The sequence below is a fragment of the Pteropus vampyrus genome, unplaced genomic scaffold (genome assembly GCF_000151845.1).
Source record: "Pteropus vampyrus isolate Shadow unplaced genomic scaffold, Pvam_2.0 Scaffold19, whole genome shotgun sequence".
Lineage (NCBI taxonomy): Eukaryota > Metazoa > Chordata > Mammalia > Chiroptera > Pteropodidae > Pteropus > Pteropus vampyrus.
The window spans coordinates 7,088,663-7,106,668 of record NW_011888800.1 but is presented as its reverse complement, the minus strand read 5'-3'; the positions used below and the strand labels follow the sequence as shown (position 1 = coordinate 7,106,668).

At 35.5% G+C, this 18,006-nt stretch overlaps 1 protein-coding gene and 2 pseudogenes across 1 annotated transcript in view; 2 read left to right on the top strand and 1 right to left on the bottom strand.

Annotated features, from left to right (window-relative positions):
• The window catches only part of OIP5 (Opa interacting protein 5), a 9,456-nt gene extending 6,072 nt beyond the window's left edge, over positions 1-3,384 (top strand). The window contains exons 4-5 of the mRNA XM_011354941.2: positions 690-771; positions 2,916-3,384. Coding sequence (XP_011353243.1) covers positions 690-771; positions 2,916-3,011 — 178 coding nt within the window. The 3' untranslated portion in view covers positions 3,012-3,384. The remainder of the gene's footprint in view (positions 1-689; positions 772-2,915) is intronic.
• A 1,491-nt stretch (positions 3,385-4,875) lies between these two features.
• Positions 4,876-5,554, bottom strand: LOC111736279 (annotated as a pseudogene).
• A 10,017-nt stretch (positions 5,555-15,571) lies between these two features.
• LOC111736353 lies at positions 15,572-15,690 on the top strand (annotated as a pseudogene).
• The last annotated feature ends 2,316 nt before the right edge of the window (positions 15,691-18,006 follow it).

Sequence of the window (18,006 nt, the reverse complement as noted above, 5' to 3'; positions counted from 1 at the left end):
ATTTTGATTAAGTAGAAATTAGGAAAGTATAGGTAGCATGGGTCTAGGAAGATAATAAATCTGTATCTGTGTATATTGGAATGAATTTGACTACCAGTCATAGAAAAACCTGACTAACAGTGGCTTTAATAAGTAAAGGGTAGGAGTGGTTGGCCACTCCAGGAGTCTTCTATTGGCTTAGCTGACAGAGCTTTGAGTCAGCATCTCTGGTTCTCTTGGCCATTTCCTCTTGGTTGTAAGATGGCTGCTGTAATTATAAGCATTAAATCTATAGACAGTAGCATCCCCAACTGGAAGGAAAAAGAGTATGCGAACATGGAATAGTCTTCTTCTAATGGCAAAATAATTATTGTCCAGAACTATGTCACGTGATCTCCTTAAGCTGGGAAAGCAAGTATATGACAACAAGGAATAAGATTGCCACAGTGGCTTAGAACAGTTATGGTTCATCTCCTAGGACTGGGCACACTGTCTCATGTATTCCTGGCTGGCAAGGCATGGAATGAGACACAGAGTCTCTCTGATTTATTAATTGTGAATTTGTTTTCTCTACAAAATACATTATGAATCTTGAAATGGAAATCAGTAAGAAGGCAGTCTTTGGTTGACAGATATTCCTTTAGAGGGCAAGTTTAGTTTACTGATAATCTTAACTGTGACATGGTACTAATATTTTGTTTTCTATCTAGCTATCTCTTAAAAACAAAAGCCATAGTAAATGCATCTGAAATGGATATTCACAACATGCCTCTACCAGAAAAAGTTGCGGAGGTAAAAATTTGTGATTATTGTGTTTCCTTTATATAGACAACACCTGATAATTTGTACCCTTTTCCTCATCCCTTTAACATTTCTCACAAGAAATGTTTGGTGGTGATGAATTCCTAAAGCTTTTTCTTGTATGGGAGGAAATGATGTTATTTGAAACAGTGTGTAGAGAGATGTTCAAGTCTTAAGGGTGCTGCCTAAAACAATGGAGATTTTGGTAGTAAGTAGTTAAGAGGAAGCTGGTAGTTCCATGAGATCAGGAAGCTAAACTTTAGACTAGTTCATAAGAGAGAATCAGGAAAATAGCTAAGAAGAGTCTTCCTGGAGTTGCAACAAAAGAAGATTGGCCTTAAGACTGCCCCTATAAAGTGGGGGTAGGGTGGTGGTGGTGGTGGTGGGCTGAATTTAATTTGATTAGAGTGTGGCTCAATTTATGTCCCGGGGCATTGTTAAAAACAATAGAACAATCAGCCAGCAATTAGTGGAGGCTAACAGCTGGGTATGATGCTAATGGAGGCACATAGCCTCCTTAGAGATCTGGGAAACAGACAAAGAGAGCCCTGCTAAAACCACTGTAATCCCAGGGTGACTGCACAGCCCAAGACTGTGTCCTCTGAGGAGTGATATCAGAGGCTGCACACTGTGAGGGAAACCAACATCAATATAATAGTCTTGCCAACTCACTAAACAGATAAGCACACCACCACAAGAAGGGGTTGTGTATTCAAAGTTGCTATAGTATGTTATATAAACTGTCTAGTTTTCAATAAAAAATTAAGACACACAAAAGTATGACCCATACACAGAATAAAAAGCAGGCATCGGAAACTGCCTTTTAAAGGGCCCACATGTTAGATGTAGCAGACAAAGTCTCCAAAGCAGCTGTTATAAATATGTCCAAAAAAACTAAAGGAAACCATGCTTTAAAGAAGTAAAGAAAGTATGATGACAGTCTCATCAAATAGAGAATATCCCTAAAGAGAGAAATTATAAAAACCAAATAAAAACCCTGAGTTGAAAAGTACAACTGAAATGAAAGATTCGCTAGAGGGGCTCAGCAGGTTTGAACTGCCAAAGAATCAGAAAACTTAGATTGATGAGCTTATGAATCGAGACTAAGAGACCTGTTGGACACCATCAAGTAGTCCTAAATATGCTTTGGTAGTGGGAGTACAAAAAGAAGACAGAGAAGTAGAAAAAATATTCAAGGAAATTATGGTTGAAAACTTTTCAAACTTGATGAAAAACATTAATCTACATATTGGAAACCTCAACAAGCTCAGGTAGGATAAATACAGAGATCTATACCCCAACACATCATAGTAAAAATGTTGGAATGTAGATAGAGAGAAAAAATCATGAAAGTGGCAAAGAAGAATGATTGAGCATATCCAAGGGCACACAAGTAAGATTACAGGCTCTAGAGTTTTCTCTTTAAACAAAATTTTCTGATGAATTTTGGGTATTCTTGTATCTTAGACCATAAAAAGATTTAGTGTACTGTGAGAATTGTGTCAGAAATATAATTTATTTTGGTTAACCCTGACTTCAACATAAGACTTATTCATTATTCCCTATTCCATGATAAGTTTATTTATGAGTCTAAGTACATGAGTAATAACACTAAATTTGGTTCTAGATACAGCTATTCTAAGGTAAAAGAACTATTGAAAATTATCTAATTACAACAAATATCTCTTCTAAACCTGACAACCAGAGCTACTTTTGAAGACTATTAGCAGAATTTTAAAGAAAGGTATTTTTTTATTGTGAACAAAGATTTAGAAAAAAAGATTCTTGCCACTAAAAAAGGAGGGAGACTATTCAATAATTCTGTCTCCACAAGCTCTTACCCCACTTTATTTTGTCTTCCTTCCCAATTTTTGGAGTTTAAACCTGGTAAGAAGAAAGGAGACAGAAGCAGTGATGCTCAGCAATGGCTGGCCTTTTTTCACGGGAAACTTTGTATCTGAGGATCTTATTGTATTGAATAAACTTCTTTCAGAAATAGAAGAAATGTATTTATGAAATGTGTTCAGACATTGTCAGCTCCCAATCACTAGCTTAAACTTGAAGTGGCTTCTAGAACCAGCAAATTGAGAGTTAACGCTTAAGATACCCTGATATCTATATATTTCTTTTCCCAGCTTAAAGAGAAGATAATGTTAACGCATACTCACTTAAATTTACTCATGGAGATTCTGAAGGAAGTGACTTCTGACCAGTCCAAGCCAGAAAACTGATCCAGAACCAAAGCATGAGTTTCAATGTCAGGCCTTACTGCGGTCTTCAACAATAGGTGCTGTTTGATCATTTCTTGAGAAAGACTGACTCCAAAAATCGATGAAAAATGTGGTTTATTATGTTTGCCTCTAGGCTGATTTTTCCAAATGATTTGTGAAGCTTTTTCTAGAAGATGAGAAATTAAGGAAGCTTCTGTCCAGGTTTCATAGTTATTTGCCTTATGAACTTATTTTAGCCCCTTAGCAGTTTCATAATACTTATTTCTGAAAACATCTTTAACTATAAATTTAGGGATTAAGAAGCAATGTCCTATGAATGCTCTGACCTAAAGATGTATGGTTGGTCTGAAAATAAAGTTGTACTTAATGCTGACTACTGTGATTCCTACATGGAGCAGTTGTTATATGAATACTGAGAATAATTTTTTAAATGTAAAATACAGGTGCATACATATTCTGTAGGTAATATTCAACAAGTTGGTTAATAGTTTTTTTCTCTTCAGTTCGAAACAGCTTAATAGGATAATGAAAAGAATAATAAAACATCAAACATTCAGAAATGCTGTTTTCTCATATTTTGCTTTATATAGCATTTTGGCTCAGTAGCTTATATTATTCATTTAATAAATATGCTAGTTGCTGGGGATAAAAGATAAGCAAAAATAGCCATTCTCCCCTCCCTCACAGAGCTTATGACCTAGTCAGAGATGGACATTCAAATAACCATACAAAGACATGTAAAATTACAACTAGTAAATGTTTGAAGAAAAGGACATAGAGCTATAAGCACATGTAGCAGGTAACTGACCTAGTCTGGGGGTCAAGATAGGCCTCTGTGAGGAAGTGAAGTTTCAGCAGTAGTCTGAAAGATAAGTAGGAGTTAATAAGGTGGTGGAGGGAACAGCTTGTACAAAGGCTCTGTGAGGCCCCTAGAAGACTTGCAGGAGTCATGGTGGGTAGAGACCAGAACGTGCAAGGCCTTACTGGACTCCAGAAGGATGTTTGTTTCTATTTCAAGAACAGTGAGAAGCCCTTGAAGAATTTCAAAGGCCTGTGATAGGATCAGGTTTTCTTTTTCAGAACCTCATTATAGTTCTGTAGAGAATGAGTAGGAGTGACTGCCAGCCTACCACTAAAGGGTCTGACAATAGCACAATCAAGAGATGATACGGCCAAGCAGTAGTACAGAGAAGTTAACTTGGTTCAGATATAGCTAGCAGATTTTTTTAAATAGCAGATTCTTAACATTTTATACAGTATAAAGGATATTTTCCTTAAAAGTATTTTAAACTGATTTGCTTTATGCATTTGAGTTGCAAAATTTGGTTTTGTAAGTAAGGATGAAGCCTCTGGCAATACCAGAAAATTAATACTATATTGAATCATCTTGGGGTTTTTATTTGTGCATGGGGGTATGTCTGCCTCAATTTATGTTCTTTATCTAAATTTAAAAGGTGTTCTTATGTGGCTATTTTCTTTAACCTCTGGATTTGCCTTTTTGGTAGACTTTCAATAGAACATTAAATGCTTGAACTTGACATCAAATTAAGCTGGCTGGTTTTAAATAGATTTCTTTTTCCAATTACAAATTACATGCTCTAGAAAAACATGCAGATATAAATATGACAAAATAACGAGTGTACATTTCTTTCCATTTTTGAGCAACATAGTGTCCTAGGAAATGAGCAGGCTCTAGAGCCAGACTATTTGGATTCAAATTGTGCATTGGGTACGTACTTATTAGCCGTGAACTTGAAGAATATATTTAAATTTTTCTTGTAAAAGAGGGATTAAGAAGTAATGAGGGATATAGTGAGAATTAAAAACAAGTTAATGAATATAATGTAATTAGAGCAGTGTTTAGCACATAGTAAATGCTCAATAAATACTAGCTATTATAACTTAAGCATGCGGATATACACATATGAGACATAAAGGCAGTTGTTTTTTTTTTTTTTTTACTTTTATTAGCATTTATTTGATACTAAATTTACTCCTGGGCCATAAGTTTTTGTTTTTCAGTTTCTTCTAGGGTATCTTTTTCTTCTGTGCAACCTCCTCTTCTAGTTTAGGAACAATCTGCTCTTTTTCAGTAAGGATCATTTCAATGACAAGGAGAGCTGAAGTAGGGGTTAATCCGCCCATGAGCTCTGTAAATTCTGCACAGCATCTCGGGAGCTTTGTTTACCTGGATGTGCTCAATGACTAGAGAATCTACATTTAAACCCTTAAGTTCAGCATTACTCTGCATTTTTAAGCACGTGTACCAAGAATTCATTCTTTTTAGGCCACCGACCCTGTGTCCAGCCCCACTGTTTGGCCTGGGCACCCCTGCCAACTCCACCATTATAATGATGGAATGGCACACATTGCTTCTGTAAAGTGACATCCTTCAGATACTTGGCTTTTCGGATATGCATACCCTTGATGGCCTGAGCAGTTTCACGAGTGTTCTTGAAGTGAACACAAAGATTTGAACCTCTCAATTTGCATGATTTTGTGGGGTTTTCTGAGTCAAGTGAATAGTGAACCATTTTTGGACATCACCTCAGGCTGCTTACGGGAAGAGCCATAAAGGCAAATTTATGTTTAACATTATTCTGCAACCTGCTTTTCACACAGTGTCTTGGACAACTTTCTATACCAGCCCACATGCACATTCTTTTTTAGCACTTGCATATGATTCAATGAATATATCAGAATTTAACCACTCTTATATTGGATCCTTGTATCTGCATATCTGTACTGATATTTCTATAGGAATGATTCCCAAAGTGGAACAGGGTCAAAGGGCATGTGCATTTATAATTTCAATATTATGCCTTATGTAAATGTTATACTGATACTTTCACAAATTCTTTTTCCCAATTACGGTTGACATTCAATATTTTATTAGTTTCAGATCTACAGCACAGTGGTTAGGCATTTATATAATTTACAAAGTGATCTCCTTGATTAGTCTAGTACCCACTTGGCACTATACAATGGAGATGGGATTTATTATAATAGTTACTGTATTTCATATGCTGTACGAATGGTTGGCTTTTTAAACATGCTTTAGGTGGTATAAGAGCTCTGGGAGTCTAAAAATCGATGATAGGTGGCTGATATTAACAGATTCTAAGGCTACTTTACTAGTTTGATACCATTTAGTATTTTATATGTTGAATAGTAGTTTCAAAATTCCATGTAGTTATAAGAACAATAAAATTGCATATTGAAAATCCTCGAGTTGTACTTTTGAGATCCTTAACAGCAGAAACCATCTCTGTTATTGTAACCCCCAATATCTAGTGCAGTACCTGGCAGTGGAATATATCAGTGTATGTTAAATGAATAACAGTCTTATAGACCAAAAGAAGTATTATATAGTAGTCATGCCCCAAAAACCACATAGCTTTTGTCTATTTGACAATATCCTATCCCAAGGAAGTTTGTAATAGTTTATTTCATACTTGGAAAAAAAACCACTCCTTTCCTTTCCCCTGAATCAAGGATATATTGTTAAAACCTCTTTAGTTAACTTTGTCAACATCTAAATATTAAACATAAAAGGATCTTAAATGCTTTATATATTTCAGATAAAGGATTCCCTGCAATAGTTGTTGTTATTGTACTTAGCTCAGTATTTCCTTAGCAGAAACACTTATTTGCTCATAGACCTAGTAAGGTTGGCCTCAAAGGTAAAAGGGGAATGGTATAAGTTTAAATGGGATGCCCCTCTTTCTTCAGATGGCTGCCTGTGTCCTTGGACTAGACCTGTGAAACAGCTGCAACCTGAGTATCAGAAAACCTGGGTCCTTTCTCCATTTCATTTTTGACATATGGAGCCTACCTCAGCACAGGTCTGTGGATAGATTCCTTTCCCATCTCTATTATTTACTGCATTATTAGAAATGACCCATTCCAAGTAACACACAGTGAAATTTTAGTGCATTCTCAGCCCATGCTGCTTTATTGCCAAAAAAATATATATATACACACACACATGTGTGTGGAGTTTTTCCCTCTTTTAGCGGTTTTTTTTTACATCAAAGAATAAAAAAACTCTTCTAAAATCCCAAAGATGCATAGATTAAAAAGCAAACTGCCTTTCCTAAGACTTTAAACATTCAATGAAAATTTTTAACATCACATATACCAATGGTGCAATGAAGATGCAAAAAGCAAGTAAAATCAGTGAGCAACAACTGTATTTAACAGGACAGTACATAAAAATCTATGTGAAGGGTACTCTAATATGAATATTTTTTACTTACAAAGGATGAGTGATTTTAGGGAAGCGCCAAGACAATTATTTTTAAGGACTGATGACAATATATTACAAGAATACCTTTTTTATCTCTCGGAGAAAAATGTATTTTTATCGATGGCATAGCATACCATCACCATGGGAGACAAAATCTTTTGAAAATTGTTAGTAACCTTAAGATATCTATTCTGACTTAGGTGATTTAGGAGTATGGGTTCCTGGAGAAATCTACAGTATTTGGTATAACTTTTAAAATGCCACAGGAGAAAAATGAGAAATCTTTATTGGATTCGTTGGTTGGCAGACGTTTTCACTGAATGGCAAAGATAAAATTTACCTATGGGATGACATCTCACTTCCTGTATTTGAGTGGAGACCAAACCCTGCAATGGCTACAAGTCTAATTCAGTTCTTAACTACTGGAAAGTTACCATTACACTTAAATATTCCCAAAGGTATCCAGAGTGAACTCCCACAGCAAAGGAAATGAGGTTAAAATAATTTGGAAAAATTATTTTTCAACCTGGAAGGAGTCTAGTAAAAAACATCTAGTCTAATCCTGATTTATATTTAGGCCTCTTTCAGATATAATGAATTCCATCTGTACACTATTTGTCATAATCACTTGTAGTTGTGAGTTATTCCAAAGTCAGAAATCTTCTCAAAATTTTAACCTACAATATTTTCTTCATCAAACAAGTAAATGGCAAGGTTTCCTTTTTTTCCAAAATGTGAAAACTTGCTTCTGTTTACCTAGTATCAAAATCTTTAGGCAACAAACTATGCACTCTGACCAAAATATCAAGAATAAAACTCTATTAAAAATAACAAAAAAATTCTTAATACAGTGACAAAAGACAAACCAAACCACAGATGTCATTATTTTCAGAACTATTTCCACAAAATGGAATGGTCTCCTTTGCTGTGGAGATCTTTCATGGCTGGTCAATACCAGTACTATACAAAAGTTGCCTAGTTATCTGAAAATCCTGGAACGTATGAAATACATGCATATTGCCTCTATTCATTTCCAAGATACTAGTTTAAAGAGATGCAAACTTAAGCTACATACACTTCGAGACAAACTCCATACCTAATTATTTCACAAACTCCACACCGGTATTCCCTACTTTCCTACCCTTTCTGAAACTCTGCACACCTTTCTGATTATTATAGACATAGCAGCTTATTTATTCAACATGCTTAGTTTGTGCCTTTTGTATTGTTTTAAAACATGCTTGGGGACTAATGGAACCAGGCAAGAGGTTAGAGGGTAAGCACTGTTATGCTCTATTACTGACAGTTTGAATGTGTTGTGGTTCCCCCTGTTTATCTTCTAGCTCCCATTTTTAATGGAAGTAAGATAACTTTTAATTAGAAAATGAAAAATAATCCAAACAATAAAGTCAAGCTATTTAAATCTCTATTGCTTCATTATTAGTAAATGCACATATATAATTACTAGTAACCACATAACACTGGACATTTTCAGTCATGCATTAGAATATTAGTACTCTAAAATCAAAGTCATGGGCTTGCCACTATTGCTTGCACTTTCATCAGACCCAATTTTAATAAACATGCAAAGTAAACCCCTTGATTCAGATTACAAGAAATAACAAGGATACATGCAACTCCAACCAAAAATGTGGGTTAATAAAGTGATTGCTTAGAAATGCAGGCTGGTAGTCTACATCTATCACACTACTTCAGAATAGAGGTACAAAACACAAAAAGGGTTAAAATTAGGACCACTGTTCAGTTATAAAAGGCTTAACTGCAAATCCTGGTCCTTTTGGGTAGAGAATGCTGTAAAAACTCTGGGAAAAGAATCAGGAGATGCACAGTCTTCTTGAGCGGTAAGTTTTCTTGGCCATTTATTGAGTGCTGTATCGTAGAGAAGCATAGGTGGTGTAGGGATGGTGAAGATGCTCTTGAGCAGAACAGTTTTTCTGGTTCACATTAATGAGCATTACCTGCACAGCTCCCTGGGGAAAAGGAGTTTACGAACAGCAGAGCTAATACAATGTAAACTCAAAAATGCCCTGAAATTTAGCATAGCCCTCTGCTTTTGAAAACTGTTGGCCAAGGGATCCTTCCAAATATGGTATAATTAATAGCCAAGCAATGTTCTGAATAAAAAGTAATTTGCTTGCACCAGCAGCACCATGAGAATGTAAACTCCTGGAGGCCAAGGGTCTCTTCATATTTTGCATATCACGGGTATACAAAAAGTAAACATGAGACCACAACATTGAAAAGTAACTGCATACTTTGAGACTACCAAAACTTGTAGTGCATTTCAGCATTTAGAACTATTAACATGGCCATCAAGGGTCATCTTTAATTGTTCTAATTAAACTGTTGACATCACAGTAATATGCAGTGGTGTCCTCATGATCATGCAAATGCCTGAATATTCCTGGTTATTCCAATGTCTCTAATACCACTGACGTACGTGTAGGATATATAAAGAGGAGCTATAATCAATTTAATATAGCCTTCTCCCTCTCCTTTGGAGTTGCCATATAAGAATTAAATATTCAAGAGACTATTTTCTTAGATCTACTTCATTTTTAGTCCCCCTACCCCCGCCGTTGGAAAACAGGGAACACAGACCGAATCTTTTCTGGGATTTTCAAGATGCTAAATGGACAAGTTGACATGAAGTAAAAGGGAATAAGAAGTCACCCTCATTCCACTATTGTACCCTGATGTGAGCTGTATGATTCCTCAGATCAAGAAACTAGTTTGCTAGGTTCTTCTTAAAATAAGCAGTCACAGATCATAGGCCTATACTAGCAAATCTACTTTAGACAAGGTTAAAAAAAAAAAACCCAACATATTATCTTTGGTTATTCCCTTCAATCCTTTTGTTTTATACCTTTAAATTCTAACTCCCCTAAACTAACCATAGGCATAAGGAAAAGCCAGCAATCAAAGTTATTGGTGTTTTTTTTTTTTAACCCTAAATACACAAACAACAAACTTTTCCTTTTTAAAAATGCACCCAGAAACAAATGGAGAAAGGGTAGGTGACAGAGCAAAAAGTATGCTATTAGCCTGATGTTAAAAGGAACATCATAAGCAAAATCCCCACATGACAGCTTCAGTGGGGCTACATTAGGAGTACATTTGTTTCCAGGTTAAGCACTAGAAAAGTTTCATTCAATGGCTCTAACCCTCTGCTCTAGGAAACAAATAGGGTCTTGAACTTACGCAAAGGTTGCTATTTCTCATACACTGATATAGTCATATACATTCATAGTTTTAAAAGTACCTTTTTATATGCTCTTTATCTAGAACATTTTTTTTGTGCAACTGTTAATCACAGAGCCTCACAAGCTCAAGTAGTAATACTTATTCTACTGTACAACCTTGTTAATGCAGCCTATTATACATGCAAAACTTATTGCTACCTCTTGAAAATTATTCATTTTATGGCTTTTTTTTTTTGCAACAGGAAATATCCTTTCCTATATACTGTGCTATTTTGCATTCATTACCTATTCAGAGGTATTTAAAAAAATATTTAAATGCTTTTCAGAAATGGATTCTCACAGGCACTAAACTACTTGAGCCAAGAGTACAACTATTGAAAATACACTATGAGAATCTGAACCTGGGTCCCTGGAGATCTGCTGCCAAAGAATCTACTTATCTAAGCTTGCTTCTACACATGAGACTCACCACATTAAAATAGTTTTGAATTTCCTATTATGCTAACTGCACAATCTGTGTCAATAAATCCTGGACTCTCCTAATACCAATTTTTAAATAATCACCTCAGAAAGCTGCCATTTCCAAGTTTGCAAGGCAGCTTTTAGAAGGAGGAATTTCTTTTCTACAGAAGCTATCTTATACCTTCAGAATAAAAACCTTTTATGTCTACAAGGAAAGAAAAAAGTGAAAGCTGTTTAAGGTGGCTTACTGTAACCAAGCAAAAGTTATTTATTACATGGCAACCTGGGTAGGCTCCATTGGCTACTTTTCAAATTCTCATGAAAAGGCCTGGAATCCTATCAATACACAATTCAGATTTAGAAAGAGGAAAAACCTGCACAAATTAACCTAAGACACTATGAACTACTGACCAGTGTTCGTCCATTAACACGTAGCATGCTGCAGACAGGAAATGTAAATGGCGTGCAGATTAGAAAAGCACTCAGTTAAGCAATTAACATAGCGTATCAGTAAAAAATGCAAAATATACTTTCTTGATGCAAAAGGAGTGGGAAAAATAATAAACCTATAAGACATACAATGTGTAAACAGCATAAGAACTATCTAACCTCAAACTGAGAGCAAAGCGGAATCAGGAAATGGGGCCTTATTTTGATTTGAGGTTTCAAAAGACAAAAAGCTTGAACATCCTCAAACACAGTATTTCATATTGTAACCCCACATTTCTATTCATAAATGAGTCTTTCTGGGCTAATCTCCTTTCCCCAGGGAGAATATCATGGCTACAGAAACTTATGAAAAGAGAAAAGGTATAGATTTTCCACTCTTTTTACACTATTGGTTATTATAACAATTCATCCTGAAGTTTAAATAATTACTAGGCTCATGCACTAACCCCTAATATGGCACTACAAATATGCTACCAAGCACTAATGCTTACAAAACTATACACATCTCAAAATGGAAGACATTGGTGATTTTGTTGTTCTTCAACAACTTGTAACATTTGTCCACAAGTATTAAAATATACATATATATATATAGTTCTATTGCACATATCCCATTTTTAACTTTTTAAAAGATAAACTTCCAGCTAACGTAGATGAGCAAAAGGAAGTAAACACGGCTATAGATCGAGGCACAGTCCTGCCTAAAATTATAGCTTTTGCCATTAAGAAGTGGACCAAAATAGACCAAGAAAAAACAAAGATGTATTTACATAAATGCTGTGCAAGTACAACTGGAATATACATTTTGTTAAATGCCATCTGATGACAGGATGCAAAAACAAGAGCAAGCATTAAATGGTGGTTCTCTTAGCTGTGAATGAAAAAATATAAAGCAACTGGAGAAGCTGAGTGTGATAATAGATTCAAACAAGTGGGCCAGAGATGGTTTCACTGGTGCTGATAGTACAAGGTCTCTATTTCCTGCCAAATGATCCTACCCAAAAAGTTGCCAAAAGAACACAGGGAAGATGAGTAACAGATAACTGAAAGTACAAATTCTCCATAATAATCTCAATGTACCAATGGAACCCATGTATGTAAGTTCCATTTTATCTTTAACAATTCCAAAATACTAAAACATGAGGAAGTGGCTAGAAGTTACTTAAGTTACCTTTACCCAGTTTTCTGCTATGTTTTACCATTCAGTAACTGCCCTCCATTGAAAGAAATATTTTACTTATATAATTATTTTACTAAAACCCTTTTTATGCCAATTCAAATTGGCTGACCAATTAAACTAATCGTGGAATGTGTTCAACATTTCTCATTTTTGGCCATTTCTATTATTCTCAAATCTTGGTACATCTGGCCTGTTTTCAGGATCACAGCATGTATGGCATTGGGCAAACATTCCCCAATTACAGAGATGATCTAGGGTGATTTGTTCTTAAATTCACCTAAGAAGTTTTAAATTCTCTACTCAAAGACTCAAAGTTTTCATTTTTCTTATGTAACACCTGAACAATTTATACACTGATCCTCTGTTGATTTTTAAGCAAGAACAGCTTTACACTATATAGTCTGTTCATCATATAGTATTAGTTTCAAGAGAAAGTAAGATCCATATTTTTTATTGGAACTATTTTTCTTGTTTGAGGTTTTTTTTCACAACCCAAATTTCTTCTAAATCTACACTGACCCAACCACAAGTTTGAGAACATTGCTTCTTAGGCCCATTCTGTGATGAGAAAGTTCAGTTCCAACTGGGGAAAGTTACCTGAGTCCCAGCCTTTTCAGCTTAACATTACAGCTACAGTCTAGAAAAATAAAATATCCAAGTATAGATTTTAGGTCAAAAGAAAAAAGTTATTTATGCTTTCACAAAAAAAGAGAGCTACAGAATGTAAAATGCCATAAAATCAGGTGGAGCTGCATAAGGCATTTTCACTTATTTTTCTTAAGAGAAGGGAATTGTATTGAAACTTCTCCTTTCTTCCCCATTCCTCCAGGTCCAGCGTTGAAGGAAAGATATACTGTAGGGTCCATCACATCTTCTGAACAGAAAAACCACTTATGCCACTTTTCTTCCAGCCTTAGCAGCATGGAAAACCAAGTCTCAAGTGCTATATAAAACTCCACAAAAAAGAATGAGAGGTGAATACGGTTCCATTGCTAGACTCAAAATTTTTGTTTCCTTTTACTAACCTTTCACTAAACCCCAAAATGCATTCACGGGTTAGCATTTTTCTGCATAATGCAGGTTCTTCCTTAGAAGAACAACGACGACAAAAACGTTTTAAAATACCAAATGTCCAAAGTCTTCTAAGAACAACAGTTCCTTCTCTAGGAGAAAAATCCCTCTTCTTACCAAAAATTTGGACTTACATATGTAAAAATATTTATAGAGACTCATGGTTTATTCACATATGAAATTAACCTTGATATTTTTTCTTCCTTATGCTTCTTTATCACACCAAATGTTTTATTGCAAAGTTGGACCTTTGTTCTTATCCAGTTAATCGATGTCACAGGATGAACCAGGATTTAGAGGAAAAAATGCAATTTTTTAGCATATCTTTCATATCAAATTTCAGTACATACTTGGAATTCGCTACTGCAGTCTCAACTGTGCTTATCATGATAGTGGCTGAAACTGGAAGACATTAAAGAAACCCTGATGTCATCCATAGTTGCTATTTACACAGTCTTCTTGTTGGGAACAAAAGGTAAAGAATTCACAAATACTACCATCTAAGCACCTATTTCAAATCAGCCTTGAGCTTGCAAAATAATTTCTTTACAAGTAAGCAAACTGCAGCAGAAGACACATGTCAGTTGCTTCTTTCTTCCTGGAGAAGTCGGCATAATGACTGCATCCTAGAAGTTCTCTGTGTTGAACTGAGAGGCGGAAGAATAAAGAAAAGCAGTCTTTTCCAATCCAAATCATGGAGGTAAAGTATAGAGAAGGGATATCCACACTTCAAGATTAGGCAAAGTGGCTGGATAAACGAAGGACCCACTCCATGAAACAACATAGAAATACCTGGAAATACAAAATAAATTAAAAACAAGAAGGTTAAAATAGGTTTTAAAAATATTTAACACATAGAAAGAAGACAATATTTTGGATTACACATTGTATCAAAGAAAATGTCCAACCATAACACCAAATTTAGTATCCTCATCAGAGAAGCAGTAGCCAGAAAAAAAATACATAAACATGGAACAAAAAAGCTAGATTTATACAAAAATTTTAAAGTGAGATATACACATCAATTTCCTGTTACGCAAATAGAGTGATGCAACTCCAAGTTTTACAGCCATAATCCTATATAAAATATTTGTGTTTAAAAGCAGTATTATACTCCAAATTCGATGTCTAATACTTATTACTCAAAACCATATGAATCATCTTACTCTGAGTTATCTTCAACTATATAATACCAACATTGAACACTAAAAATTTTGTAAAATATAAAATGCAAGCATGTAGAAACATTGCTGCTAAACATAATACTTATAAAACTGCAAGTATCTGCAAAAGTAAATCATATAAAAAGGACAAATGTTGTATAATTCCACTTATATGAGGTACCTAGAATAGGCAAACTCAAAGAGAAAGTGGAATAGAGATTACTAGGGTCTGGGGGAGGGGGAATGGAGAGTTATTGATTAATGGGTACTGTGTTTCTGTTTGAGATGATGAGTAAGTTCTAGAAACAGACAGTAGTAAAGGTTATACAACAATGTGAATGTATGTAATGCTATTGTACATATAAAAGTGGTTAAAATGATAAATTGTATGGTATATGTATTCTATAATAAAAAATAAAAAATCACAGATACATATCAAAAGCTTAATAAGTTACTCTGGCTTGCAAACATGGCTGATAGCGATTAGCTAACTAGTATTCCTACCCTTCCATTTTTAATATGTCACATATTAAAAAAACACCTCAACTCTAAACTGAATTTGAATAACCTCTTTTGGTTGAAAGTAAGAGTTCTATGAGCAGTGAACACACAGTGCACTATATATATGCCTTACTGTTGAACTGTATACCTGAAACTTATAGATTTCATTAATCCATCTCACCATAATAAAAATAAATTTAAAAAATTAAATTAGAAAAAAAAGAAGACAAGACAGTTCTGATTCAAAACCTATGAAAGGTGTCTACAGCCATGCCACCCTGAGCACACCCGACCCTGTCTGATCTCGGAAAGTAAGCAGGGTCGGGACTGGTTAGTACTTGGATGGGAGACCACCTAGGAAGACTGGATGCTGTAGGCGTAAAATAAAAACAAAAACAAAACTTATGAAAGGCAAATGTAAATTAACTCAGAATCAAATCAGGAGGAAGTGAACTACAGAATTTGCATTTATTGCAAAAGCAGCAGTGAAGTAAAAAGAAAAAACCGATGATCCACAGACAGGCCTTTAGAACTTTATGGGCAATGGGGATATTTCATTACATAAGCTTACTCAGGCTAATTCAAAGCTTGCACCAGCCACTAAACTGTGAGGCAGTTCGATTCTAAAGAAAAGATAATTAGCATAATGTTGAGGGGAAACGAAGATACAGGCTAGTTCTTTCCAGAATATATAAAGCAAACGAGCACCAAAGAAGCCTTTAAAAGAGCACATTTTCTTAAAGAAACCTGTCTAGATTCCTTTAAAAACATATTCCTTCAGTAGTATCAATAAAATGCATACATTCATCATATATAAACCTCATCTCCCAAACAATCTATATCTTAGTATTAGGCAATAATGCTAGAATATCATAAGCTTGTATTTTCTTCAAAATACCCAATTTCACGTCTCAGACATGACTATCCAATTTTATCCATTCTAAACACACACATATATGTATCACTAACTATAGTAGCTCAGTATAAAAGCCAAAGTTCGGAGGTGGCTCCATAGTGTAGTGGTTAGCACGTTTGCTCTACACGCAGAAGGGCCATGGTTCGCACCCCCGGTGGAGCCACGGAGCATACCATACCCCGGGTGCGCCATGAGTGTGTGTGAGAGGAGACGCCCCGCCTTCAGAGTTCTAGTTCTTAAGGGGAAATGGCAAAATCCATAGGTCAGGGGGTGGAAGGGCGGGAGGGGGTGGGGGATTAGAGAGAGGGGAAAAAAAAAGTAAAAGCCAAAGTTCTGACCAAAGAATGACCTATGATTCCCCATAAAATCTACACCATCCCCTTACACTGTATCTCTTCTGACCTCAACTCTATCTCCTACCCATCATGGGCTCCAACCACAGTGGACTGCTTGTTCTTCCTGGAATGTCAGGCACGCTCCTACCTTATAGCCTTTTTACTGGTGTTCCCTTTGTGAGAAGACTCTCTTACCTCAGGTATCTTCACCTTTACTCCAATGTTATTTTCTTAATGAGGACTACTTTGAGCCCCTATTTAAGATTATACTGTCCTCCCATCCTACTCACAGATACACTGCCACTATTCCCCTTTACCTTACTCTCTACTTCTCCTTTTATCCATAGCATATAACATTAATCTACTACATAAGGTACTATGTTTCTCATTTACTGTCTTGTCTAAAATGTAAGCTCTGTCTGGAAGGAACTTTTGTTTACTGATGAATCCCAAGTACTTAGAATAGAGTGTGACCCATGGTAAGCACTCTATAAAAATATATTGAATAAATGAATGACTAGCAGGGCTCTTAAATATACTTAGCCAACATGACTTAAAATTTAAATAAAGATTATAGAGTTAGGTGAAGAAACTACAACTATGCACTGATATACAAAATTTACAAATAGAGCCCTGTAAACTTGGTACCTAACTAGGCACTTCTGGGTCTCTGTAGCTACCTGCTTAGTGCTGTTGATTACATAAAGTCACTTTGTATTAGGAAATCTGACTTATTGGGAGGATGGAAAGGGCAAACAACTTTCAATTTAGCACTTGGGCTAGCTAGATCTGAGTCAAATGACTTTGTGTGGTACTCAGACTCCAAGATGGTCCCCAGTTATTGCTGTCTCCTGGTATTCACGTTTTTTTAAGGTCCCCTCTAACAAAGCATCAAGGTTGATCTATGTGACTACTGTATAATAAAGAATTTAACTGGCTTTTGTCCTTGAGAGGGAGGCTCCAAATCTTTAGAATTTACAGTAAATGAGCCAGCATAAATTAAACAACACACTCCAAAATAACCAATGGGTCGAAGATGAAATCACAAGGTAAATCAGAAAATATCTTGAGAAAAATGAAAACAAAAACACAACATACCAAAACTTATGGGATGTAGCCAAAGCAGTGCTAAGAGGGAAATTTATAGCTGTAAACGTTTACATTAGAAAAAAAGTTATCAACAACTTAACTTTACACCCAAAATAACTAGAAAAAGAAGAAACTAAATGGAAAGCTAGCAAGAAAGAAAAAAATAAATATATGCGCTAAATAGAATAGAAAACAGAAAAATAAATAAAATCAGCAACACCAAAAGTTGGTTCTGACTGAGTGGCAATCCATGAATTTGTAGCCAGTTGGTCAGAAGTTTGGGTGGCCTGAGAATCTTCCAAAATGCAATTGGCATCTAACGTGAGGGCAGTCTTGTTAGAGACCATGCCCTTTG